The sequence below is a fragment of the Centroberyx affinis genome, unplaced genomic scaffold (genome assembly GCF_046629955.1).
Source record: "Centroberyx affinis isolate AG114_WGS23_722 - 3 ecotype Tasmania unplaced genomic scaffold, CSIRO-AGI_Caff_v1 ptg001025l_1, whole genome shotgun sequence".
In the NCBI taxonomy this organism is placed as follows: domain Eukaryota; kingdom Metazoa; phylum Chordata; class Actinopteri; order Beryciformes; family Berycidae; genus Centroberyx; species Centroberyx affinis.
In genome coordinates, this window is record NW_027279585.1 from 382,269 (window position 1) to 409,575 (window position 27,307).

The 27,307-nt window shown below is 40.6% G+C and overlaps 1 protein-coding gene across 2 annotated transcripts; it reads left to right on the forward strand.

Annotated features, from left to right (window-relative positions):
- The first annotated feature begins 115 nt into the window (after positions 1 to 115).
- nudcd1 (NudC domain containing 1) lies at positions 116 to 26,994 on the forward strand. Of its 2 annotated transcripts, none has more exons than XM_071522769.1 (10): positions 116 to 270; positions 1,102 to 1,256; positions 2,861 to 3,046; positions 5,580 to 5,767; positions 7,308 to 7,486; positions 11,743 to 11,950; positions 14,054 to 14,198; positions 15,062 to 15,187; positions 23,287 to 23,446; positions 26,414 to 26,994. In XM_071522769.1, the coding sequence occupies exons 1-10, from the start codon at positions 156 to 158 to the stop codon at positions 26,701 to 26,703; spliced, it is 1,752 nt and encodes a 583-aa protein (XP_071378870.1). In that variant the 5' UTR covers positions 116 to 155; the 3' UTR covers positions 26,704 to 26,994. The 2 variants fall into 2 exon arrangements, with proteins under 2 accessions (XP_071378870.1, XP_071378869.1); XM_071522768.1 differs by having other exon boundaries at positions 5,580 to 5,763; positions 7,298 to 7,486.
- The last annotated feature ends 313 nt before the right edge of the window (positions 26,995 to 27,307 follow it).

Below are 27,307 nucleotides of genomic sequence, written 5' to 3' on the forward strand. Positions count from 1 at the left end.
CAACTTCCCATAAGCCACTACAGTTATCCGTGTCCGTTCTAAAATGGCGCCGTGTGCTACAAAACAGGAAGCGCGTGCCTTGCCCACATCATCATAATCTTGCTGTACAGACTGTTATTTCCACTTGTGAAGAAGCCAGTCAGATTTATCAAGACATGGCTGCATCGAATTACTCCCTGAAGGTCAACAGGGAGCTGTTGGATCCTAACTTTGAGAGTTACAGGTTGTCTCTGGATCCCATACCAACTTACAACGTTGAGCTGGATGCTGGTGAGAGAAACTACATAGCTACAGTTAGCTGGGAAGCCTCATAGCACAAACTGACACCAGGCTAAAAGCTCTGATACAACTTCTATCACTGATGTTATTAAACACCAGTCAACATGCTGACTTTACTTGTATGTGTGCCTATTATGGAGCTACACATTTCCAGAGGCTGCAGATAATTAAAAATCCACTTTGGTGATGCTATTGCATGAAGCTACTCTAGCTCTACTCTAACACTCTAGCTCAATGGTGGTCAAAGTGGGGTCTGGGGACTTCCAGGGGGTCCTTGGGGGGGTTGACAGGGGGCCCCCACCAAAGTGAAGAATAGTTTAATTTCACTTTAGTTTAATTCACTCTATTATTACATTTAAGGAACAGCTATTCTAATCCTAGGTTTCATCTCAACACTATTCCACATCAACAGTGTAGACAGACAAAACTAAATCGACAACAGCAACAAGCATCTTCCCATATATGGTGCCAGGGGAAAAAATCCTAATAGGAATCTGTGAACTACTGTGTCTATTTGGGGGGTCGGTGACATGAAAATGTTTGAGAAACACTAGTGTAGCTCTACTGTAACTGTCAAAAGTTAGTCTGTAGTAGATTTAGACTATAGAGACAGCTGCACTGTGTAGGCTGCAATGTAGTTACATCATGATGAGAACAAGAAGCCAAGAAGAGCATTATCACACTCTTTGACACTTAACTTGACTACAGCATGTTGACAATGCTGTAGATAAAAACAGCCTGGAAAAAAAAAGTAAACATTGTAGAGTGCTCCCTCGTTTTCATGCCATATCCTAACCTTTTGCCCTTTCCCCTGTGCTGCAGCTGTGGAGGAGGTCAAGTTGAAGGACAGTCAGTACACCCTGGATCATGTGCGTGCTTTTGGCATGTACAATTACCTGCACTTAGACCCCTGGTATGAAGACAGTGTTTTCTTTGTGGACTGCAAGGGACGGGTTCTCAATCTCACCGTCACTCTGGTAAGCTTGTGAATCCCTCTTGCTTTTTCTCTGAAGTCCTCAGGTGTCAAGTGATTCTGATTCTGCTGTTATAGTGTTGTTGTTGATGGGTTTTAATGCATGTAGCAGACCAGTAGGTGGCGACCAAATACTTCTGTAATAGCAGCATCAGCCTGACATGCATCTTTGGCTGGTAATGTTAGATCCAAATGATCTTTGCAAAAATCTCACAATGTTGAAGTTCCAAATGTTGCATAATTTAGTCTGGCTTGTTAACATTACACCATCTTGCTTATTTCCTAAAGAAGACACTGAACTGTTAGAGAGAGGGAGACAGAGGGACAGAGATGCAGTACTATTGATGGGGAATAACTCTGCTTTTTATTTTACTTTTTGTCCGTCATATGATTTTGCAGAATCTCAAACTCAAAATGCAAAGTCCTCAGCGTGGACCAATTAAAGAATTGATAAGAGCTACTGATCGAGTTCTGTTACCCAATACCAAGACACTAAGATGAGGAGCAAAATCAGGACAATGACCTTCTCAACTGAGACTTCTTTTATGTGTAAGACAGACAGCATTGTCCATGATTAAGGATAATTGGTGCCACATTGCCGTTTTCTGTCCAAACTGGCCTGAATGATGGCCATCAGACTATAATCCTGAGAGGCAGTATTACTGGCTTTCAGTGGCATTATTAAATGACTCTTTATGGAAATGTGTTGAGCAAATTCTAATTACAATCATCACATGATAATTATCGTTCCTGGCAAGTCTTTTGTGTACATTTGCAGGGACGGTGGCAGGCATTGTATATGGGCAATTCACATTCTGCTCGGGTCACTAACAGCACGGCTGCAGGAGAAAATGATCTCAAAGGTGCATCACACATTAAGGCGCCTCTATAATACACAGTATCACGCTCCATGGCAACGACAGGGCAGTTGCTGCCCAGTTCTTTTGAAACACTGTTACCTCACGCAATGAGTAATTGATGCTCATGTGGTGACATATCTGTCGATTACTAATAAGGCTCTGAAAAAACAGGTGTGATTCACATGTGAAGCACAGTCACATGGGGGTTGATAACTTTATTTTTCTTTGATGGACACGTCTTCTCTCTCACATCCTCCTTGGCAATAAGAGCAGTAAGCAAATTATGTTTTTACCATGAGTTTTCATATCAGACGTCAGTGGCTGAATTTTCTTATGGGATTAGATTGGCCAGTTCAGTATGAAAGCAATAACCTTTTCCTTCTTTTGTAGTTCAAAGACCGCTGTCATTAAGTGTCCCCATTTGAGTCTTTGTGAGACATGAGACTAGACTCCATAAAGAGTGTAATTTGATAGGTTGGTTGAACTAAGCAGAAGTAAGAATGGACATGTCATCCATTTTACATTATTATACAATCTTTCTCTTAGCTTCAGTGTAGCTTGCAGTGCAGTAGTGACAGCATCCGTCTCACCATTCCATTTTCTCCACTAACACACAACTGACATTCAACTTTCCTGCCTGCAGCTATGCAGGAATCAATTTCTTATATTTCTGTATGAAAAACTGATTCCTGCCATGCGTTTTGTGAATATAATGCTGACTGACAGGTGTGTTGTTGTGTGAATCCAGGACACGGCCCTGGGGAAGCCTAGAGAGGTCTACCGTATGACCGCTGACTCCAGCCGGTGTGAGGATCGACTGTGCGCCTCCCTCAGCCTCACCTCGGCGACCTGGGCAGCTCTCTCCGACGGCACCGGCAGGCTCTTCCTCCTCCGCACCAGCAAGAGGGGAGAGAGCTCCCACATCAAGTGGGAGGTAAGAAAAAAATAGCAGCTGGGTTCAGTTTGCAGTACTGCACAGACAAATTTTGTGGCAACCGTGTTGTGTTTTCTATAAATTAGAAGAGTTGTATATATCAGTTGCTATGTAATCTAGTAGTGTGTGAAGTTAAAGTCACACTGAAATAAAAAATGCATTTTTTGTCTTTTTAGCTCATTCACACTATCATACGCCTAGTTAACAATTTATGCAAATGACAAAAAAATGACTTTTTTTTTTTCTTGTGTATGTATATCAAAATCTAATTATTTTTACTTCCTGGAAAACAAAATCTTTAGTGGTGACATCATCGTGTACCGGGAGGCGAACATAAAAATTCAATTTCTAAAAAAATAAAATAAAACTGCATTTCTGTCCCTAACTGATCTTTACATTTTTGACTGATCCCTCCCTGTGTTGAGTCCCGCCTCAATGTCACATTAAGGAAGCAAGATGCTCTCAAAATGTTTCATTGTCACTTTAAAGGGGAGTTAAGTAATCTATGATCTTTACTGACCTCTATTGGCGACTAGTAAGAATTGCAACAACATTGATAAAACTTTTCTGCTCCTACACACTCTCTGGCACAGCAATTCAGCTATTCAGGAAATGTTACAAATCTTAAGCAAAAAATACTTTTCTGTCTTGTATAATGAAATGTCCTTTCATTTAACATAGAAAGGTATCAAAAGAAGTGTTGTTTTTGAACTAGTATCCAAATTTAAGCATCAGAACCAGTTTGAGTATTAAAGCAGGATAGCCAGACTTTAGAATTGCCTTGCAGCAGTGAGGGATGAACTCTTTGATTAGACGAGTCTTTGTTCACTTAATCCTGATAACAGGCATGAGGTTGGGATTGGTTACAAATGAGAGTTCACTCTCTGACCAAGCAGACTTAATGCAAATCCGAATGCAAAGTTCAAGAGTGGAATGTGTAATGAAGGATTAAGCCTTTGAGTCAGTAACTTCCTACGTTCTAATGTTACCAGGTTTAAGTGTCAGTGCTCATGGATCAGAGCTGAGCCATGTTGCCTCTTTCACTTTGTTTTGTCAAGCTTCTCAGCACCTTTTTCAACCAGATAATGGTGGACACTGATTTATATAATACTATATCAAATTTACATTTTACTGACAGAATATAAACATCACTTTTGTAAAGCACAACAATATAGACCATTTCAATCCATTTGGCAATGTTTGATCATTTGGTGCTCAGGGTTTATAGTCAATAATATTTTACAGCTACATTAACTTGGATGTTGCTCTCTCTCCTTTCTAATCATGAAAAAATAGTGCACATCCCTCATCCCTCTGAACTTAAGTGCTTAAGTGCAGAACTGAAGTTTTTTGGGCAAGACAAGATGTCATTTAATCGATGTATTGCTCCTCAAACTATCTGCCTAAATGCTTTTCACTCTCCCCCAACCTCCTCACAAGTTCTACATTTTACAATTACACTTTAAGGTATTTAGCTGACGCTCCCAGACAGAGTGATTTTACAAGGAGTGCAGTAAAATAAACTCCTAGATCACCCACACATTATGAGTAATCAATAATAAAGGGAGCAGGGTCAGAGACAGAGCCCTGACAAAATTCCTGTGACGATAGAATGATAATGTAAGGGAGAAGTGTTAGGAGAAGAATTCAATAGAGATGAATAACTATCTAAATAAATAAATAAGATTAGAGATGATTAAATAACCAAGGACAGAGCTAAAAGGGAATTTCTCGTTATTGGGTGCTCAATAGACCTGCAGTGTTTGCACCATATGAACTCTGAGTAGTTATCTGTGGTTTTGATTTAAAAATGGTTGTGGAAATGTATTTGTGATATGTGCAGCAGGCTGACACAGTTCTTGAAGAGACCATCCTCTAACTGAAAGTTTGATGCCCACAATGTCCACCAACAGCCAGAAAGTCACCTAAAATGTAAAAGGAAATCTAAAATTATATTGATTTTTAAAGTAGTAATCCGTGAAATTCTTATTTTTTATTTTGTCTCCATCTTTGGTGCTAAGCGCTCATTGCTATGGTATTTCTGCACTGCACTTTCCAGAGATCACCTGTCAATCAAACAGTGTGGGCGGGACTGTGACGTCTTTTTCCTTGGATTTTCTGTTAATGAAGTTTGAGTTTCTGTAGGTCTCTTCTTTTTGTCTGTTCAGCCACGGTGGCTATCGCTGCTCATGCTAACTACCCAGTTCTTCTTATATTCATCCCAAAAAAAACGCTGTTGCTGTTTCTGGTAAAGTAAAACGCATCACTTCCTGTGCGGCAGAGGATTTTTCCCAGGAAAGACCTACCAGACACCGAGTGTTTAGAACAGAAAATGTAAAAGCTTTCATGAGCTGGATATAGGTTGAATCACTATTGTTTTATATCAATCGGTGAAAGAGAGTAGCAAAACAGACATTTATTTATATGAAAACATAGTGGATCATTACTTTAGTTATATCTTGCCCACCGTTTACTGTTTCTTTCACTGTCATCTGTGTTAAAATGCCCTTGTGTGTTGATTCTGTGCCTGTAGCCGCTGTTCAGTGAAGAGATGGGTGAGCCTTTCACCATCCTCCACAGCCTGTCCCATGTCCAGGAGGGAGTCCACACCCTGGAGGTCCTGCTGCTCCGCATCCAGAAAGACTCGGAGGAAACCAAGGGAAGTGGATACTCGGTGTCTCTCGAGTGGATCACAGTGGCCGACGCCGCAGGACAGGGTGAGTGGAGCGCCGACCCATCCTAACGTTGGTAATGGATCATGAAGTAAGATTACACAGGCGTGTGATTAATATTTAGGTGTGAATTAAGATCTACATTTCAATCCTGTTATTTCACCTTCATGTGCATTTTTACAATTATAGTCTGTGTGTCCATTAGACTGCAGCCGTCCTTGTTAATTAAGGCATGCTGGGAAGTTAGTCATAGTCGGCCATCGATTGAGTTTAATTATTATGTCCCTGATGAGATTAGTGTAGTCTGAAGCAAACACTGGCACGAAGAATTTTCATTAAAGTTCTTGGCGCTTGCTGTGAATGAAAGACAATGATTAATGACTCAAAGATCGGAGAGACAGAATGAAGAAATTAGACGCAGCCTTTTGAGAGTCCCTTCCTCGTTTCATAGGATTATTTGATACCTGCTAGCTGTAGCTTAATCTTTTGTTGTTGGTTTAGTGTCTCTGTGTTAGACTAAGACCACCTACTGTTTGTACTAATTAGCTATGCTGGGTTTTCACTTTTCATTTTGTATTTCCGCATATTCTCTGTTCTAATATGAAACAGCCGGGTTAGATTATCACTGTTGAGGGAATCTTTGGTCTTCAAATTAATTTTGTCATATAATATGCTTCAATACAATGTAACACCAGTATCAATATATTCTACATATACCCGCATTACTATTCTTGTGATCTAAGACAGTTCAGTCAATATTTGCCAACATGAACAACTCTCTCAAATGTCAAAACCAGAAAGTCAATGCTGTAATATGAGATGTATTCAAGATTTTCTCAGTTAATATTGACATTAAATTGACATGTGACTTACGTGTTCGATTAAGCTTTGTTTCCTTGTATTGCTAACAGGAATAAACCTGAAAATGTGCCGATAACCTGTCACAGATTTGAGCTGCCACTCAGTGTCAGCCGAGCAGCTCCAGAGTTTTGTCTCTTGATGGTGTCTGGTCTCTCTTGACTCTCACTATAGGAGAGACTTGTCAGGGAAAAAATATTGCTACTCATTCAATATCTAAAATATGGAAAATTCTGTCAGCAATAATGTTATTATTTTTCAACCAATAACTTTAACTGCTCTCCTTTAAAATGCATCATGATTTGTTGTAAAATGAGGTAGTCATCATTCGAAAAAATATTGACACCTAGTCTCACAAATTGATAAATATGATAAAAATAAAACAAATGTTCTTTTTAAAGGATAGTAGGTAACTTCAGTCTGTGGTTGACAAAATGTGAACACTTTTCCAGACTGTTTATCATTTTTCTTTTTTCAAAATAGATGTGTAGCGTTTTTAGGAATGAACTCTCCACTATGATTTTTGTTTTTAGGGTGAATGTTCCTTCTAAAGTAGGATTTTTACTGTTGCATAGCATAAAATGAGGTTCACAGAGTTTTTAATCAATACCAATGAATTAACAATTACTTTGTCAGTTGCTGAGATTTCTGGCTTTCAAAACTCACTTTCTAGATTACTTGGCATCTTTAACACTCTTATCCTTTGTTTTCCCGCGCTCAGGTCAGGAGAGGAAGTACGAGGTGAGGAAGAGGAGGGTCCTGATGGGCAAGTCGGTGCCTCATTACGCCGCAGTGGAGCCACAGGGTAAAGGGCTGATGGTGGCCTCGGAGAAACCCTTCGTGTTCACTCACGTGGACGGCCGGCCTGTGGAGCAGCCTGCCGCCGAGCCCATGGAGGTGGAGACGACAGGTGGGTCCGAGGTGCTCATGGGAAAACCAGCCACACCGGCTGCCAGCCCATGGCTAGAAAACTAGGACCGTGGCTAGTGGTTTCTCTACCTATCAAGGCAGCTAGACCAGGTGCTTTGACAGGTAACCAACTTGTCATTTCGAGGTCATTTTCCAAAGTTGGCTCTCCTTAAACACCTTTTGGCTCTTTATGGGGTTTCTGTTTGGTCTATTTTAGTGTAATTGAATTGTTTGGAGTGGATTTCTATTCCCAAACAACATGACAGTGAGACCCAATGCCTACTTGTTATCCTTTTTAAATAATCAATATCCAGTTGCAGTTTGTTGGTCTTCAACCCACCGCCCAGGTTATGTTTCAGCCATAGCTGTAGCAGCCGTAATGTAGGCAAAGTCGTGATGTCATGTTTCAAGGTCTGACATGATCTCCCTCATGCTTGAGACTTTGATAAAACACTGAAAGAGGCTTTGACATGGATTGGCATTGATCATATTTACAGCGAGAGAGCGACATCTTTTTTTTTTTTGTTTGTGTGTGTGTGTGTGTGTGTTAAGATCACAGTCTGAAACCGGCCAGAGAATGAACAAGCCAGGCTGTAAAACTGTTGAAACAAAGTGAAATATAAACATCATCTGGGCCCTGAGCTACAGCCTTCCCTCATGAAAGAACTGATATCACCATACCCGTCATTTCTTTGCTTCTCTCTGGTGAGACTCTTTCTGGTTAAGATGGGATTCATCATGCGGTTGCGGTTGCTTGTTTTGAAGGCATATTTCAGTCCTTCCGCTCATTATCCTCAAGAGCTCCAGGTTGAAGACGCAAACCGACTAGTTGGGTTGTAGCCATAGAAACAACAGAGCAGGCGAGCAGAATATTTTCAAATCAGAACGGGTTCTTTTATCAGACCTTGTAATCTGTGTCTGTATACATAGACATCCTTCCATGCCATTGATTTGTGGTCCTGGATGATGTGTGTCGGTGATAAACTGTGTCCCTGAAACGCCTACGTAACAATATTTCTTTTCTTAGTTGGCGTGGTGGATTGAAATGTCTGATTTGTTTTGTTTTTTTGTTGTTTTTGTAAGATCTCTCCAAAACACAAGTCACTGGGGTAATATGGTAACATAGAAATTGGGATTATTCTTCATTTTGTACTCTTAGATTCTTGACTTGGCTTAATTTTAGTATTCCACATGCAATTATAATCATATCTTAGAGGTTTGTGATTAAATTGGAGTTTGGGTTTCGTAGAATCCTTATTCCTGTATTCAGCCCTTGCTATCAAACAAATACAAAAGAATGAGCGATTGCCACGAGTTGCGAGTTTCACAAGTAAACTTTCAAATCAGACCGTATGTTTCCATTTCCCCTCTTACAAATACACTCACAAACGCCAATAAGCAGACAACGGCTATCCACGCTTTCTAAAGATTTGAAAGACCCAAGAAAACCCAGACGAGGTAAGATGCATGTGTGTGATGGTATAGAGGCCGGATAATGGCAGCTTTGTACTCGATCCTTTTATCAGTGCTCTGCCTTTCTCCTTATGGAGCGGAAGAGTGGATTAGATGTCAAGAGGGTAGACATCTTCAAAGAGGTGTGTAAGTGATGGGAGAGGAAATGCAAAGGGGGCAGGAGAGATGGATGTGACCTCATGCCACTCTGATGGTGAAGGGGGGGTATCAACAAATTGCAATGGGATATTTGGTATTTAAAAAGAGAGAGAGAGAGATCATACAGTTAATTATACAATACCAAAATCATTAGTGAGTGTATGAATCGTTTATGAATGTTGTTTGTTATGAAATTTTACATTTTCTTCACTGCTTTGGAACTATATGTTTCTGTTCAGCAGTCATGCCAATAAAGTAATTAAGTGGGAAAGTGGGAGAGAGCGATAGAGACGGAGAGAGCGACAGAGAGAGATGGAGAGAGAGAACATTCAAGACGGAAGGAGATGGGGAGCGAAGAGAAGGACTTGGCAGCTCACTCCTCTCCTCCTCATTAGTTTTCTTTGTTGATTGAGCCGACAACAAAAGTGGATAATGAACTTGTCTCAGTTCCTCACATGCCTGCCAGAAACGGAGCATGTCTGTGTGTTTGTTTGCGACGTCGTAATTGGACCAATTTCAGTGCTTAGGCTTTGCCAGCAAACGCAGAGTGTTGTATGTGAGCGTTTTGGCAGATAGTTCTCTAGTTAAGAGTGCTGGCAGACAGGATGACTCGAGTCAGGAGAGACCCCTCCCCTCTCTCTCTCTCTCATCCTCACATCTTCCATAGCTCCCACGTTTCTCTGTCTCTTGTTTAGCTTAAACACAACAGTGGACTGAAACATAATTTTTCTGCCCTGGTGAGCAGTTATTTTAGTTTTGAGATGAGTGGAACGCACTTATAACAAATGTGTAATCAATGCCACTGTGCTATACCCATGAAAGAAAGAAAAAAATCCTCCACAGTCCGCACATTTGTCTTCTAATTTTATTCTTCTAAAGCTCCTCTTGATTAAGTGATACTGAATTAAGTGATACTGAAATAAAACCAAACAAAGAATATCAAAAAATGATAAACGTTACACAGATTGTTAAAAAGATAGCTTTGGTCACATTACAAAAGTAATGCTGTAAATACAATAATGATACAAAATGAATACATTTGACCTCGTAACAATACACACAACATTTAATATTTCAACTAGCCTAACAGATGAGTGTGAGGGAGTTAAACAGAGTCTGGCACTCTGATGTCTCCTGACAGGCAGTTTAGGGATGTGAATTTTAAAACTGAGATCCCCCAGGTCTTCGGTGTAGCTGCCGCTAACCATATGTTGTTTTGAAAATAATATGCAATATTTTTAAATTAAATTTGGACTCTTACTCAGCTGTCGTAGCCAGTGCAATGAAGCTAAGTGTTGAGTGATGTGGTCACTGTTTAGTTGTTAAAAGCCTGGCAGCTGCATTCTGCAGGCAGGAGAGACTTTCAGCTGAGGCAAGAATTCAGTAAGAAGAAAACAAAAACGGCCTGAAAGAAAAAGTGTGTGAATCTCTCTTCACATCAGCAATGGATAATAGACTTTGCTTATCTGCAGAGATTCAGAAGGGCTTTATTTTATATAAATATTTATCAGCCAGCAGAAGGAGCATTGAACAACCTGTCTGACTTGTTTTTCAATTTAGAAGTCAGAGTCAAGAAAACCCTAAACAGAAGGTTTGATATGAGACTGCAAAATTGTTTTTTGATCAGATTTGTGGTAGGATATAAAATGTATCATTATGTGCCTGCCAGCCGAAGTCCTTTTATCAAGCATCTGTGGAGTGCTTGAGTTGGAGAGAGAGACAGAAGCCCTGCTGTTCAAACATATTCCAATAAAGGAGGTAGTCAGAGGCCAATGCCTGGATTAATTTGTTCTTTTACAAGGGGGGGCTACAATCACAAAACATGTCATCCTGTGTGTAACTTTAATTCATCACACTCTGTGGATCTGCGCTGGCTATTACCCTCTTAATAAACGTCCTTCTTAATTTGTAGTTACTGGGTTGTGTGTGTCTGGTTTGCCATTTTATGGCAAAGGATTGCCTATTTGTGGGTGATGAGGGTAAAAATCTCATTGTCATTTACTGTTGCGTCCATGATCCCGTTCCCACTAAGATTTTACAATTGAAGCCTTCAGATTAATTTTTTTAACCGTTGCATATTCAATCCAAATCATTTGGAGTGTAACTTTTATGTGAAAGTGCAAGGCCTCTACTGTCTTTATCAGTGAATGTGCACAAACAAATAACTAGCCGTCTTTAGAAATGAGATCTCAGGATGTCACTCATCTGAAAACTTATAATTTTTTTTTTATGGTCTGAAGGCTTCAATATTAGAATTGGTTGTAGGGTACGGTTAGAAAAAGACTTAAGGCTGCATACAACAGCTTCACAGTCCTGGGCATTGGAGAGGAGAGGTAAGAAGCTAATGTCGCCTCTGGCATTGAAACACTGTGGGTTATAAAATTCAAATTGTTGCGCAACCACTGCAGGAGAATTTGCTTAATAACCTCACTGTGAACCAGGCCGTTGGAGTCCCACAAATTGCAATATGATAATTCATTTTTTAAAAACATTCTCACATCTTCCATGTATCTGAATATTCAGTAGTAATTCCCTCGTACATTGTATTACATGTTTTATGTATGACTCTGGAACAGCTGGGACACTATATAAAACAAGAATCTCATTGATATTATTGCCATACATTTCTTCCCTATTTCAATTCAGATCCCATTTACTTCTGGCAGCAGACAGAGGAGGATATCACGGTGTGTGTGCGCACGCCCGAGGGCGTCACCAAAGACCAGGTGCAGTTCAGGCTGACGGCGGACAGCGTGAGCGTTGGGGTTCAGGGTTTCCCTCCCTTGCTGCAAGGCCAGTTGCACGCCCCCGTCGACCCGGACGCCAGCGCCTGGATCATCAAAAACGACAAAAGGTTAGCAGCCTGGCCCGAGCGCTGCTGCTGTTTCCGAGTTGCTCTTCGACCTTAGTATTGGCAGTGACACAGGAAACCTCTCAATACATTACAGCGATATTTTACTTTGCTAGAACATTGCCTCCAAATGAGCTCTGCGAATAGTGAACCACAAACTGTAGCTCCCCCCTGGGGATCGGTTTACAGCTGCAATCTTCTTCTTTTTTCACTCTCCATTTACTTTCATTGCTTGAGAACCTAGTCTTAAAGCCATAGATCTCACACAAATATGACCTACGCTGACAGGGATCTCAGAAAAGGGAATTGTTTCACGTTTGGGCAAGTATGAAATATTGAACACACAGTATTCTTCCACCCGCCCAGGGATTAGAGAGACATGAGAGTTGTGCTGTTTATGGGTTTAGTTTCCAGAGTCAGAGTAGTTTACCTACTTTCATAATGGCTTTTACAGACACATTTAGACACAAGGTGCAGGCTATGCAGGCTTGGAAATGTATTGAAAATGAATTCGATAATTTCCAGGTCATAAAAAGTTTGGGAATTGTGCAGAAAAGCATGGGGAAATAGTGCTCTTCCTGCACATTTTATGTAGTAACCCCACTCTCATTTCAGATGTTGTGATATTTGTTGTTGTGGAGAGTAATGCTTCATCTATAGAGTGATATGGCCAAGTTGGTAGTCATTTTCCTCAACCACTATCAGCAGACTTATCCTCTCATTGGACACTAAAATATCCAGGTCCAGTCAAGAAATTCAGATCTTGAAAAAGTATAGACAAGACTTTGATGGATTAAAGCTGCAAGATTTGTTTTTGACTGATAGGGAATGGTGCAAGCATGCAAGGGAACCAGGAACAGGTTTGCTTATATTGACTAATGGCTTATTAGATACATGAAGAAGACATGAAAGGATAATGTTGCGTCACACCCTCACTTAAACACCTCATCTCCGTCTCTGATGTACTCCACATCCCTGCTTCCTGCTCTTCTCAGATAAATCCTTCAATGCTCCATTCACCATAAAAACATGTTACACAGTCTGTTTTTCACTTTTCCGATACATGTTGATTCAGTTAAATGCTCTTGCCTGTGATCTCACGTGTGTGTGTGTGGGGGAGAGAGATAATTTTACTGCGTATGTAAAAATAAAAATCTAAAAATATGTGGTTTGGATGAGGATCTGTGAGGTGGACAGGAGTGTGTACCTGTGAATATCTTAGAGAAATGCCAAATCCACTGTGTGTATTGATGTGTTTCCATAGGGGCATTATGACAGCCAAACAAAAATACAAAATAGATGTTTTGATCTGGTTCCCTGACGAGCTAAAAATGCGTGGTTTGGATGGTAATCTAGCTGGGGACAAGTGTGTGTGTGTGTGTGTGTGTATGTGTGTGTGTGTGTGTGTGTATACTAACTGCATCTGAATGGTCTTTTACAGTGTGAATGTCTAAAGAAATATCACTCCAATTTTTGTATTGGCAGTATTTCCATAGCCCTTTATGGACAGCTGAGCACCATCCTCTTTTCCTTTGGCCGGAACTGAATTAAGAAGCTCACCTGTTATGTGTCCTTCACATCTACTCACCATTGTCTAAAGACCTATTTATAATCTATGACATCAGATAGTATAATAGGGTTTGATGTTAGTCTTTTTGAGGGCCGATACCGATATTTTTCGTTTGAAGCTGCCGATATGTCGATATTTTGTGCCGATAGGCATAGTTTTGACCATTTTTATACCAAATCATTCCCCCAAATCAGGAGTATTCATTATTTCCCCAAGAATTTTAGTTTTGCCAGGGTGGAATAGCTTCTGAAACAGCATTAAGACCATCATGGGACACTAAAACTCTCCACTGAAACCCAGGATGTGGCAGGTTTCATTGCAGGTTTTGCAGAGTGACATCCTGAATCTGTTTTTATTGAAAGGCCAAAATCTACAAACTGATATCGGTTTGACCCCAGCATCATTACATTCTCTATGCTTGTCTACCATGTGCCCTGCATGCTGATGTGTGTGTGTGTGTGTGTGTGTGTGTGTGTGTGTGTGTGTGTGTGTGTGTGTGTGTGTGTGTGTGTGTGTGTGTGTGTGTGTGTCTCCAGCCTGGAGGTGACCCTGCAGAAGCGCAGTGAGGGACCCATGTGGCCGGAGCTGGTGACGGGCGACAGGAGGGGGGAGTATGTGGTGAGCGATGAGCAGGCGGCCCTCATCCACCAGAGACTGACCCACCTCACCTCTGAAGACCTGGTGAGGACAACTCTCTGTTAACTCCACTAAGATACATGCAATGTGTAATCTCTCTCATCTAGACACCATTCATACTTTGAGTAATGGTAGAATTTGTTTTTAGCTTAAATTTAACGCACTAATTTCAGCGTTTTAAGTGGTATCCTTGTATTTTTTTAATTTTTTTTTATTTTGCAATGAGCTAAGCGTTCATTGCTGTGGTGTTTCTGCATTGCACTTCCCAAACAAATCACTGTTGCTGTTGCTGTAAACGTAAAACAACAACTTATCACTTTGTGTGTTCCAGAAGATTTTTCCTGGGAAACTCATCAGGTGTTTAGAACAGCAAATGCAGAAAATTTAAAACCTTAGAGTATCAAAATAGTCATTTAGTTATATGAAACTATTACTTTAACATCAAATTTTCATAAAGCACAGCCTTGGATTTCTGAAGCAGAACATTTGTATGCAAGAACCTTTTATAAATAAGGCCCCCGGCTTCTTTGTAATGATCTTTCTCTCTCATCACCCACATTTGTTCCATACCAATGTTATTAGAGTCCACACTTTGAGCATTTAACATCCCTCCTTCCTCTGAAGTCCTCACCATCACTCCATCCCCTCCCCCTCCAGCTGCTCCAAGCCCTCCTCTCCTGTCCGTCTTATACACAGATCATGCTCTGGTCTCCAGAGTCCCCTGTCCAGTCTCATGTTCAACATCATTTTTAGCCACCTCCTCTCTCGCCCTCACCCTTCATTAAAGTAATCTCAGACCCACTTGAGGCCCTCTGTGCAAATCAAGCCTTTTAGATGTTAATAAATGCAAAACAAGGCGTGTAAGCGCAGCCTCTGTCTCCCTCTCATTATCCCCTGTTTGTTCCCAGAACGCGAACCCTGACAGGGACAAGCCCCCCTGCAACTCTCAGGAGCTGGAGGACTGCGATGGGTTCCCAGAAGACAGCTCCAGGCTCACACACTTTGACGGAGAGTCGCTGAAGCCCACTCAGGTGGTGAGTAAGACGCCGATAAACACCTTTGTTCTCCAATCCTTCAAAACCAAGCCCTCCCAAGTAACATTTTCCATCCTTTCCCAGTGGCCTCTTCTCATCTTTCATTCCCCTCAAGTACACTGTTGGCTACCTGATGCTCGCTGCCATTATGAGACTGCATTTTTTATTCCATACTACCCCCAGTGAGCGAGCCGGTGCTGGCCTTGCCTTTTAGCAACCCACTTGACCAAAGAGATCCACAAAGGCCCAGTAGAGAAGGAACATGTGCACCCTGTTCATTTGCATCACCTCTCCTCGTGATGTGAATAATAAGAAGCTGAACCATTGGAATTGGGGTCTATTTTTATTCATACTCATTCTCAGAATATATTCATTAGGGTTCCAATAAAACACCTCACTGGACTGTCGCATAGTTGAAAAGTCACAGGGTGGATTAGAGCTGGGCAATATTTACAAAATCAAATATCACAGTATTTTAGACTGAATACCTCAATATTGATGTGACGATATTTTGGGGTTGAGTATTTGTGCTTTCATAAGATATTTGCACACAAGAAAAATTAGAAAATTAGTAATGATCATTAGTAATCAGTAATGTGTAATCAGTAATAAGTAATATGGATATGATGAGCAGGTAAAGCCAATAATTGTTCATTTTACTCAGCCAGAACAGGCTGATAAATTCAGAAAATTGTGTCACTTTACTGTAACACAGACCAGGAAGAAGTAACATTTACATTACGATAACCAAAATCCCAGACGATATCTAGTCTCATATCACGATATCGATATTATACGATATATCGCCCAGCCCCTGGTTAGATCCCATCAGTTTCCATCAGTATCAAAGTGGTGTCAGGTTTACCTCTTTAAGTCCAGATTCCTGTTTTTTTCCTCTCCTTTTTGTGATGATGTTGTTTCCAGATTTCTCTGTTGTCGTGCGCAACACAGCTGAGTCACGCTGACTCTTTGCTTTTGTTAGGAGAAAGGAACAGACTTGTTGACGTGCTTCCAAAGATATGCTATCACTCCATCTTATAAAATCCGCTCCGTATCAAGGGGGTTTTATTTGTCATCGTTTTGATGAAATATAAGATGTTTTCCTACCATGGTCTGACAAAAGAATCCGTCTGCCGCGGTGTCAAGTCTCAACTGCAGAAAACTTTATTCATTCCAATCCAATGCAGGCATTTGAAATCAAAGAATATATACATTTTCATAATGCATGCATTAATATGAAATCATCAATCTATTCCTGACATTTACTCCAATAATCTGTACCCAGGTTTTTAATTTTTTTTTCTCGTTATTTTTAATACGCCAACTTGATGCATATAGCGACTTTTTAAAATGGTTTACTAAGCGCTTCACAACAAGAGGATAAAAGAAAAAAATACATGAAAGACATAAAAACAACTTTTAAGGGAAGACAAACTCTTAAAAGCCATCTTAAAATAACACAGTCATACACATACATAAAGTAAAACGCATTTACAAACCCCACTATGATAAAAAGGCCAAACCTATACAATATGCACATCAAATCATACATACACATACATTTCTAATTGCAAACAGGCAAAATCACCACAGAAAATGTGGTATATCATGTAGGTGACATTATTTCAGTTTGTGATATAAGTATGACTTTTTAAGCATGGTTTTCAAATGAAAAGATGTGAATAACAATATAACAGATACCCGAGGTAGCAAATAGCGGCAATTCACTGTTAATGGATTCATGAGGCGGTATGTGAATATGTTGTTCCATTTTTTTTTTTTGTAATTCTTATTTTACCAGGCAAGTTGAATAGGACACATTCTTATTTACAGCAGTAGCCTTGGAGAGTAGCTGTGGAGGGGAGGAGGGCTGCAGACACACACACATTCATACTGGGAAGCTGCACAGTGCGACCGCTGCCTTGTATTGCTGTCTATTTTGCTGCTTCTCTGGAGTATTTGGAGGTTCAGCGTCTTGCTCAAGGGCACTTCCACAGTGTCTACTGATGGAGCGGAGAGGCTGTCTTGTTCACTTCCCCCACCCAGATTTTCTCTGAGGGTCTGGGGGGGAAAAACTGGCAACCGTCCGTTCACAAGCTTCTCTAGCCATTATCTACCCCAAGGTGAAACATTACTCTGACACATTTTGCAGTCTTTCTTTGAGAATGTATTTTAGTCTATTTAGTGTATTTTAAATCTGATAAGGAAAATGTGAATTTATTGATGTTTCAGAGAACAAAATGATGAATCACATTGTCCCTTTTTCACCTCATATTCCTCATGGCTGTTCTTGGATAAGTTGCATTTGAAATGTTTTGTTCCATAATGAGATCACTTTAATTTAAGAAAGTGACATGTTCTTACAAAATGATTAATAGCACAAAAATTAAATCAAATATGGTACTCCATGATGTGATACTGTACACCCATATTTTATAAATATTGAAGGTAATGTAAGGTAATGTGTTTATCCCCAAAGCAGATATATAGCAGTTTGGAACAGACTAAATTTGCAGACATTAGTCAATATCCATCACTGATACTCTCCTTTTCAGTTTTGCTGTTTCATTCGCACAAAATATTCAATCAATTTCTGTGTTTATTTGTTTGAGAATTGCCCATCGCACAGCCTCTCACGATGGTCAAAAGCGAACCCTTCCATTGCATAATGACAGGCTGATAATGAGCAGTGAATGTAAAGGTACAGCGTCTCTGCCCAGGCTTAATGAAGGACTTGGTGTGAATAAAAGGCCCCTAAAAGGTCTGGGTGTTTTTCCCTCCCTTTACTCTGCAAATAGAGCCGGGCTAAGCAGCCGCTCTTAAGTGATCACACCCGTACCATTGGCCTTTTGCAGGCAGAATGGGTCTGTTTGTGAATACTTATTATTTGTACCACATCCAAGAACCTGTGTGTGTGTGTGCACGTGTATACATGTGTGTGTGCACGCTTATGCCTGTGTTTATCTGTAGCTCATCCAAGAAGCCATATCCCCCTATTCTTCCCTTCCCATCTGATGCTTCAGTCGCTAGCCTGCCAGGATGTACGCTGACCTTTTATTAAAGCTCTCGGCTTAAAATTGCGGCACCTCCTCTTACTTTGGCACCTTTGCTTCTCTTTGGTTCCGGTCCAAATTGAAAAGATGGAGAATGGTCTTTATGCCCCACACAGGGAGGCTGTGAGTCATATCCGCTGGCTATATCAGTAATACCTTTTTACAGTGGAGTATAGCTATACATCCGTTCACTCAACATATATATGGAGACTTTCATTCGAAAACGAGATATCTGCAGAAAAAAAGGTTACAGCTCCTCTCAAAAGATGATTGATAGCGCAAAATTAAACGTTTTAATCATTTTAACAGGATAGTAGGTAATTTTGACAAAATGATAACTTCTATATTTTAGATATATTGAATGATAAAATTCAGGTAATATAAAAGTGATGTAGGCTAGGTCTATGTGTTGCATATTATTTTTATGGGGCGGCTGTGGCTCAGTAGGTAGAGCCGGTCGTCCACTAATCAGAAGGTCGGTGGTTCGATCCCCGGCTCCTCCAGTCCGCATGTGGAAGTGTCCTTAGGCAAGATACTGAATGTATGACAACATCGATGTATGAATGTGGGTGAGAATGGGTGAATGTAGGCTTTGGATAAAAGCGCTATATAATGCAGTCCATTTACCATTGTGTGAATGGGTGAATGTAGGCATGTTGTAAAGCGCTTTGGATAAAAGCGCTGTATAAATGCAGTCCATTTACCATTTTAATTCTTTGAAGATATTTGAAATAGTCTGCACAACAGGCTGCTCCCGTTTAATTCAACAGTGTGACACTTTCCTTCATACCATGTCAGCATCTTGGATATTCTGTCATGCATTTATCATCATGTAGTAGACTGAATGATATCAAATGTCATCTTGGCTGGGTGTTGTTTGACACGACAGGTTTCTTTACAATCAAACAAAACATTTGGGCGGTTTTTAAAAGTCAAAGTTCAGCCTCTGAGACAAGGAGACAGTCCAAATAAACAAAGACTTGTCCTCACCGGCAGCGCGAGGGGAGCGATGATGACACGGCGGCAGAGGGAGAGCTGGCATTTCAGCTATTATTGCTGACATCTGGCCTCTTTCTACCGATGCTTTTGCTTTCTTAATGCCACTTTCTCTCTGCCTTCGCGCTCCCGCTCTACAAGCCTTTGATTGAAAGAGAAGAAGAGTATTTCATCGCACACTGAAAGGCTTCAGACCCCGTTTCATATTTGAATAATGTGACTACATAGCAGAAACAAAACACAGTGGAGCAAATGATGCGTTTTGCCACAAGGGGAACGCAGGCATGAAGGAGCCTAGTGGCAAAACACTCCAATGCATTCTGTTTCTGCTGTATAGATACATTAAATATATTGAAATCTGCCTTTCATGCAGTGGAATACTTCATTTTTTTTGTGTGGGCAGGTGCTGAGCGACACCTGAGAAGATACTGCTGTTCACAGGGCACCAACAGCTTCTGATAACAATCTTCTGCTGCTTAAAAACTGAGCTTAGCTTTCCTGTGTGGCTGCTAAGTTCTTTATCGCTTTATTCTGTATTGTGTAGCGTATCTCACTTTTTGCAGGAGCGTAGGAATTAGGGGGAATCGAGATTCTGGATTCAACAGGTTAATCTGCTGCTGCGCTCGCTCTGCTGCTGGCGGTTAAATCCTTGTCATTCAGTATTGGCTTTGTGAAGAAACAGAAGTAGAAAATAAATTTGTTTTATGCTTATCTTGTTGGATGTTTGGCACCTGTTTTTCTTTTTCTGTAGAACTTCTGATTCTTTTGATTGGCAGGTGTCTTGGATAATAATGAGATAAAAGCCTCATGGTCCAGTTTTTCCTTGTGTTTTAAAAAGTGTTTCATTATCGAGCTGCTGAATTTCATAGGATATGGTTTCATTTTACAAGGCCCAGGTCAATAGTTGAGTCATAGGAGGGGGAATAATGAGTCACTGACTTCAAAGATGTCTTGACTTGGAACATGAAGTAGACTTTACAGTATAGTGCCAGTATGAGGCAGACCTTCATAGAGAAGCTAGTTCAGGGTGCAGAGCATAAATGAGTGTGTACATTTTATTTTATCTTTCTAGAAACTTTAATGCTGTTGTATGATAGGGAATGAAGTGTGCTGTCAATAAAATGGAGGCTTTTACATAGATCTGTTGAGTAGAGTATAAATTAGTCAATTAGTTTTACTTTACTTCCCAGATAAGAAACGCGTGTGGTCAGGTAATTTACAGGTGTGCGGTTGTTGTGCTAAGATGACAGTGTGAACCGGATAGAACCAGATTTGTACCAGATAAGTTAAAGATCACCTCTCAAGGCAATGGTCTCAAAGTACGGAAGAGGATTAGGGCCACATGTGAAAAATGTATTTGAGTTCTGAGAATCTCACAATTCTGACTTTATTCTCAGAATTCTGACTTTAAACTCAGAACTCAAATACATTTTTCACATGTGGCCCTAATCCTCTCCCGTATTAAAGGGATAGTTGACATTTTGAAATTTCATTTTGTGGATTATTATTTTCTTTACCAGGCACTTACCACAAAGTACAACAAAGGGTTTTGTAGCATTGTTCCCACCAGTGAGTCAGCGTGACTTCACTTGTAATTGGGCCGTGTGAACCTAAACGAACCAAATACAGAAAATGCAACAAAGTAAACTTCCACCATGGTTCAGTCTGGGTCTTGTGTTCTGTGGATATCCGCTAGAAAAGATGTATGTCAGCGCTGGTGAAACTAAATGGCAGAATGAGACTTCAGCAGCTCTCTTAGAAGTCTCTGGCAACAGATCCGATGTAAATTCAGTCATAAAATTTCAACTGGACAAAATGCAATTTTTTCCTTTCAAAGTTGTCACTGCTGAGTATTGTGTTGTGTTAAGCGATCTGCCTGCAGTCTATTTTCACTCTGTCAGGCTGACAGCTGAGGTGAAGTCCTGACCCTCCTCACGTCCATTTTCAGCTGTGGACAAGTTTCTTTACTGACTGCCAGTGATGTGGTAAATATTATGTTATAGGGCCTTTGTTTTGTGGTTACTTAAAAAAGGGCTATGCTTTCCTGAATAGTAATTTTTTTTATCATCATATCTGTATCAGCTCTGATGTTTGGCTTTTTCTTATTCTTTCATAGGTTTTCGGGGGGAGATTAGTTTGTCCATGTATTATTGAAATATGGGTTTATAAGCTGAGAGGAATGATGGTTTTTATACCTGCAATGAATAGTTCAGAAGATATACTGTATCTGTATCTGCATTTGCGGTGTTACACTTTTGCATCAAAATGACCACTTTGTTATCACAGGCTGCAAAGGAAGTAATGACATAATTTCCATCATTTTGGTTGAATATGCTAAGATGGAACCATTCATAACTTTTGAACTATACATGAAACATGGGGTTTGGGTCATCATTTTGTTCTAAGTGGGTTTAATCTTTGTTTAGGGTGTAATATTACAGACGTAGGGCTTGCTAAGTGTATGTTGGTAGTAATGGTTGTTGTTGTTAAGATGTGGCAGTAAGCTATTATTGGTGATTTTATTTTATTTCTCATCTTTATCATGAGAAATGAAGACACACTCAGCTGGCAAGCATGTAACCAGCACTAACCTGGTTACTTGCTTACTTAGAGATACTTAAGTGTTTTTTAGGGTAGCTCTAGGATCAATACTGAAATTATTGTTCTTGACATGGCAAGTGTCTGAAGAAATGGAATTCAAACTGTTAAGATGTCTCTTTCATGAGTCATGACTAAATAAAAGAAAAGGTTAATGCCTGATACTGAGCAGGCCACCGAATGACGTCTCCCAAATCAGGAAGAAAGGTCAAAGAATTTTCCGTTAGGTTGATGGCAAATCCTTATAATACTTATTCTGTTGGGTCGTGTGCTTGTTCTGTTGTTGCTCATCACACACCGTGACCAGAGCCATCACCGGCATCATTGTCAGTCGGCTCACACACACATAGACCCTACAAAAGCATGAGCGGATATCTGGCATATGTTGCAAGTAAAACAGAGGTGTCAAGAAAATGAGTTTTAGAGTGGAGGAGTGATGGCTTGCTGAAAGGCTTGTCATTGTGCAGAACTGTCAGCTTGGGCTAGTTTATGCTGATTTTTTTTTTCAATGCCTGTCAAGTGTGTGTTAAGATGGGGAGGACAGCGCCGCCTGACAACCTATGAACAACGTTGGCAGTTGGATTCGCAGGATGTGGGTTGACTGTATGCTCGGCGCTTGGTGTGAACAGTTAGATGTCGAGGAGCGAAGACGTCACCGTGGTCATTTTTTGCTTTCCAAAACAAATGGAGGCAGACTGGAATAGCACCAAGCCGCACACATACCTAGTTACGTCAAGGACATTCATCAGGATGAGGTCATGTGTGGCAAAAACATGGACTTTTATGGCTGTTATTAACTACTATTCAATGATAACCCATAATCGCTGTGCTGAATTTGAGTATGGAGAGCTGCCACACACACACTGTAAATCTCTCTGTTTAACGCTAGCAGTCACCATGTGGGAAGAAACATGGAGACAGATGACATTCTGGGGAAATTGCGCACACATCCCCAGATGCAATCTAGATGGATTTGATTTTCTGTCCCGCTTGATGAATGTTCTCCTGATCTGTTAATAGACCATTGATTTTGAGGGTATTGTTGGGTGTTTTATGTATGAACTCACAGCTTAAATCAACCTGATATACCCTGGGACTGATACAAGAATGATACAGCTTCTCACAGTTGAGGAAGCACACAGGAAATCGCCTCGAGCATGAGGAGATGATGTGTGAGACGGTGATTACAGACTGTCTGGAAACTGGACAGTCACAGTCCATCCCCCCAGTAGCCAACATGTCCATCACTGCCTCTGTCCTTGAGCAAGGCACTGAACCCCAACCTGCTGCAGTGTTAGTCCATCCTTATCCCATCCATGTTTGTGTATCACGGAGGGATATGCTCAGAAACTAATATCTAAGTACAGAGTGTAATAGGGCGATTAAAGGAATCTAAAAATGAGCTAATTCTGTAATCCCACCAATACGTTTCTGTTCTGTCTGTCTCTGCAGGTGAATCTGGGGAGCCACCAGTACCTGTTCACAGTCGACGTGAACCCGTCTGACATGCCTTGCCTCTGCCTGCGACACGATGTTGACGCCCTGGTGTGGCAGCCGCGGCCCGACCAGCCCAGCAACATGTGGGAGCACGTCGCCACATTCAACGCCCTGGGTAAGAGCTTAAAGTAATAATTTGATATAAATAAAAAATAACTGAAAGCTTGTACATTTGCTGTTGTAAACACCCAGTCCAGGAAAAATCCTCTTGTGCACAGGAATTTATGTGTTTTATGTTTCCAGCAGCAGCAACAGTTGTTTGTTTGGAATAAGTAGAAGAAGAACTGGGTAGTTAGCATGAGCAGCGATAGCCACCATGGCTGAACAGACAAAGAAAAGAGCGCCACCACCTGCAGAAACTCAACAGAAAGTCGTCATAGTACGGCCCACACTGTTTGATTGACAAGTGATCTCTTGGAAGTGCAGAAACACAACAGCAATGAGCACTTAGCACCAAACATAGCACTAAAATAAAAAAAAACAACAAGAATTTCATGGATTACCGCTGTAACAGTTTGCATCACTGTCTACATTTACATGCATGCTGACATTTGGATCTTGATGCTATAACAACACTGTGATTAGGTCATGGGCCATGTAAACATCTTAATCTAATTATGTCACTTTGGTTAAGGTCATATTTGGTTATTACTGCTGCCATTAAGGTCTGTGGAGCGCTGCGGTATTAGTCACATTATGTGTGGGTGGTTTAAACATGTAAACACCATACTCCTGTCTGCATTTTCACTTTCCACGAGTTGTGACACTTGCCCAACTTACCTTGAATTATTAATTCTTACAGCTATTAACTTTGTTTACACCCAGCTGTCATGCCTGTAGTGTTGGCACTGGATAAATGACAGAAAAGTTAAACACAGCTGCAGCTGGGAGGACAGGAGGGAAATTACTGACATTGCTTGCAGCCTATAGGGGAGCAGGCAACAAATTGCAGCATGCAAATTTGTATTAAAATGGGAACATTAACAGAACCATCTTCTGTTATTCATGTAAACCATTGAAATGCGTCTTAATAATAAAACTAAGTGTGATAACTTGATTATCTTGTGCATGTGAACTTAGTCACTTAGTGTTGTCTTAATATAACACCTGAGCACTCAATCCATTAACCAGTGTGCCAATCTCTAGAGCCTCCAGGATTCTGTCTCTCTCTCTCTCTCTCTCTCTCTCTATCTCTCTCTCTCTCTGTTTCTCTCTCTGTTTCTCTCTGTCTGTCTGTGTGTCTCTCTCTGTCTGTCTGTCTCTCTCTCTCTCTCTGTCTGTGTGTGTCTCTCTCTCTCTCTCTCTGTCTGTCTGTCTCTCTGTCTGTCTGTCTGTCTCTCTCTCTCTGTCTGTGTGTGTCTCTCTCTCTCTCTCTCTGTCTGTCTGTCTGTCTGTCTGTCTCTCTCTCTCTGTGTCTGTCTGTCTGTCTGTCTCTCTCTCTCTGTTTCTCTGTCTGTCTGTCTGTCTCTCCCTCTCTCTGTCTGTGTGTGTCTCTGTCTGTCTGTCTGTCTGTCTGTCTCTCTCTCTCTCTCTCTCTCTCTCTCTCTCTCTCTCTCTCTCTCTCTCTCTCTCTCTCTCTCTCTCTCTCTCTCTCTCTCTCTCTCTCTTCAATTTCAATTTTCCCCTTCGACAAGTATGACATCTCCATTTTTATTTGTATTTTTTTTTTACACAGGAGAGTTTTACCGTTCTCTCCAATTACATATGCAATGCATCATCCAATTTGAGAATACAGAGGATCTCTAGTGATACTTTCAGAAATTACCTCAGCGAGTCAACTGTGGCTTGAAGGAAAATATATAAAATATGCTCAGAACATGCAGGACCATTAACATCAAAGTCAAGCTTGTTATGGTGTGATAGAAAGCAGTGTGCCATTATATTATATATTAGTATTCCCTTTGCACACGAATGAGTGAATATTAAAGCTCCAATACAGCATTTATTTGATCATCTTGTCTGTAAATACTGCACCTTTTTTCTTGTAATGTTTACAAACATCACTAGTGTAAACAAATCTTTTACAGCCTAAAAATGCATATAAATACATATTTAGTCACCACAAGCTGTAACAACAAGTTCATATATCTAAAGTTCAGATAATACATTTTGGTGAAACATTGGCCCCAATGCAAGACATCACCAATTAAATTAAGCCATAATGTGGCAGTTATGGATTGGGCTCTTTAAAGCTCTAGTAGGATTATTATATAAAAATACACCTGTCTCATCAGCCTAAATCAAAAAAGTTGGGCTGCAGTAGAAAAGAACGTCTCTCCCCCCTCATGGAGACGCCCAAATTAAATTCTGGTGTCTGGTATGGACTCTTCTAACCTTAAGAGTGAAATCCAAACTGTCTCCTAAGCAGCGCTTTGTCCAGAGAAAGCTGGACTCACCAACGTTAGATCTTTTCCTCTCTCGTCTCTTTGTTTCCCTGAGGATAAAGTGATCGCAGACCTTCTGGGTTGGTAAACATGAGTGTGCTATGTGTAGGTTACTGATGTCACATGATTTCACGCTATTTAATTTTAAACAGTTTTCAAACAGTTTTCCTCTCGCTGCCATTTAGAGTTGCCAGTGTTGCCTAGTGCAGTGGTTCTCAATGTGGGGTCCAGGGACCACCAGGGGTCCTTGAGGTGGTTCCAGGGGGTCCCCAGCAAATTGATGAATTGTTAAACTTCACCATTATTTCATTTACAAGAAGTGAACACAATTAGAGAATGTAGAAGAATGACTGTTTTGGTCATAGTTTCACTGTTTTCTCTCTACCTACAATACAAATAGTCATGGAATTCTGGACAAAATCATTTCTAACAATAAAAAATATTCTCAGATTTGGGTCTGAGAGACAAAATCTCGTCAAATGGGGGTCCGTGGCTCTAATGTGGACTATATTAGGGGTCCTTGATATGAAAAAGGTTGAGAATCACTGGCCTAGTGCAACCAGAAAATGAAAATTTTTAGGGCCTCTCCAGCAGATTTTTGTTGGTAATTGTGCAATCTCAAGTAATTTCATTGCATTTTATTTATTTATTTTTTTTTCATTTTAGTTCTCTTTTCTCACCCCGTCTTTCTTGTGCAGGTTATGTCCAGGCGTCCAAACGGGACAAGAAGTTTGCGACCTGCGCTCCAAACTTCTCCTACGCCACGCTGGGTGAGTGTCTGCGCCGCGCCTTCATCTACAGACAGCCGGCGCCCGTCGACACCGTCCTCTTCAACAGGAAGCAGGGTCGTCAGGTAGGACAGGTTGCCAAGCAACAGGTGGCCAGCCTGGACTCCAGCGAGCCAATCCTGGGCTTTCGAGCAACCAATGAGAGACTGTTCGTCCTGACCTCCAGTAACCTCTTTGTTTTAAAGGTCAATAATAATTAGATTTGGGACTAGTTTTAAAATTTCTTCTCCTTCCCCTCCATGAGCTCGACCATTCCACAATGAAGATCTGTTATCTGGAATAATGACTCTCTTCTACTTGTGTAATTATGTGCTGCATCGGTCTGTGTTGAGTTGTGTGTTGAGTTCTCATAATGTTTTCACTTCTTGTGTTACGATACATGTGTGTCCATATGTGTGGTGACACTAAGAAATAAGAAATCATATTCTGAATGTGACAGATAAATGATAAATAATGTTAATTTGTGCAGAATTTTCCCAGGAAATCCAATAAGAAATGAATGTAATGTAAATTCTCAAATAAAACCAATCCAACAAACCACATCTTTGATGTGAAAATCTTTGCATAAATGATTTAATTCAGCACATTAGGCCAGGCATTCTTAAGAATCATTCATTTAGCTGATAGTTGTTGACATTATACCAGGTGTTTCAAAGGTAAGTATACTTTTTTTATATAGGCATCGTTAGTACTCACTGTATTAAGTATCAAGTGTTTCCAGGTGCACCTATTATTTATGACTATGGAATTGTTAAAATGACTGAATGAATAAGTTGAACATGACTAAAATTATACAGCTTTGTT

Bases quoted from the DNA above. Each gene is read 5' to 3' on its own strand.
- nudcd1 (XM_071522768.1), top strand. From the start codon at position 156: ATGGCTGCATCGAATTACTCCCTGAAGGTCAACAGGGAGCTGTTGGAT. The intron at 1,257-2,860 runs GTAAGCTTGTGA...GTGTGAATCCAG, and splicing joins TCAATCTCACCGTCACTCTG to GACACGGCCCTGGGGAAGCC. The intron at 3,047-5,579 runs GTAAGAAAAAAA...CTGTGCCTGTAG, and splicing joins GCTCCCACATCAAGTGGGAG to CCGCTGTTCAGTGAAGAGAT.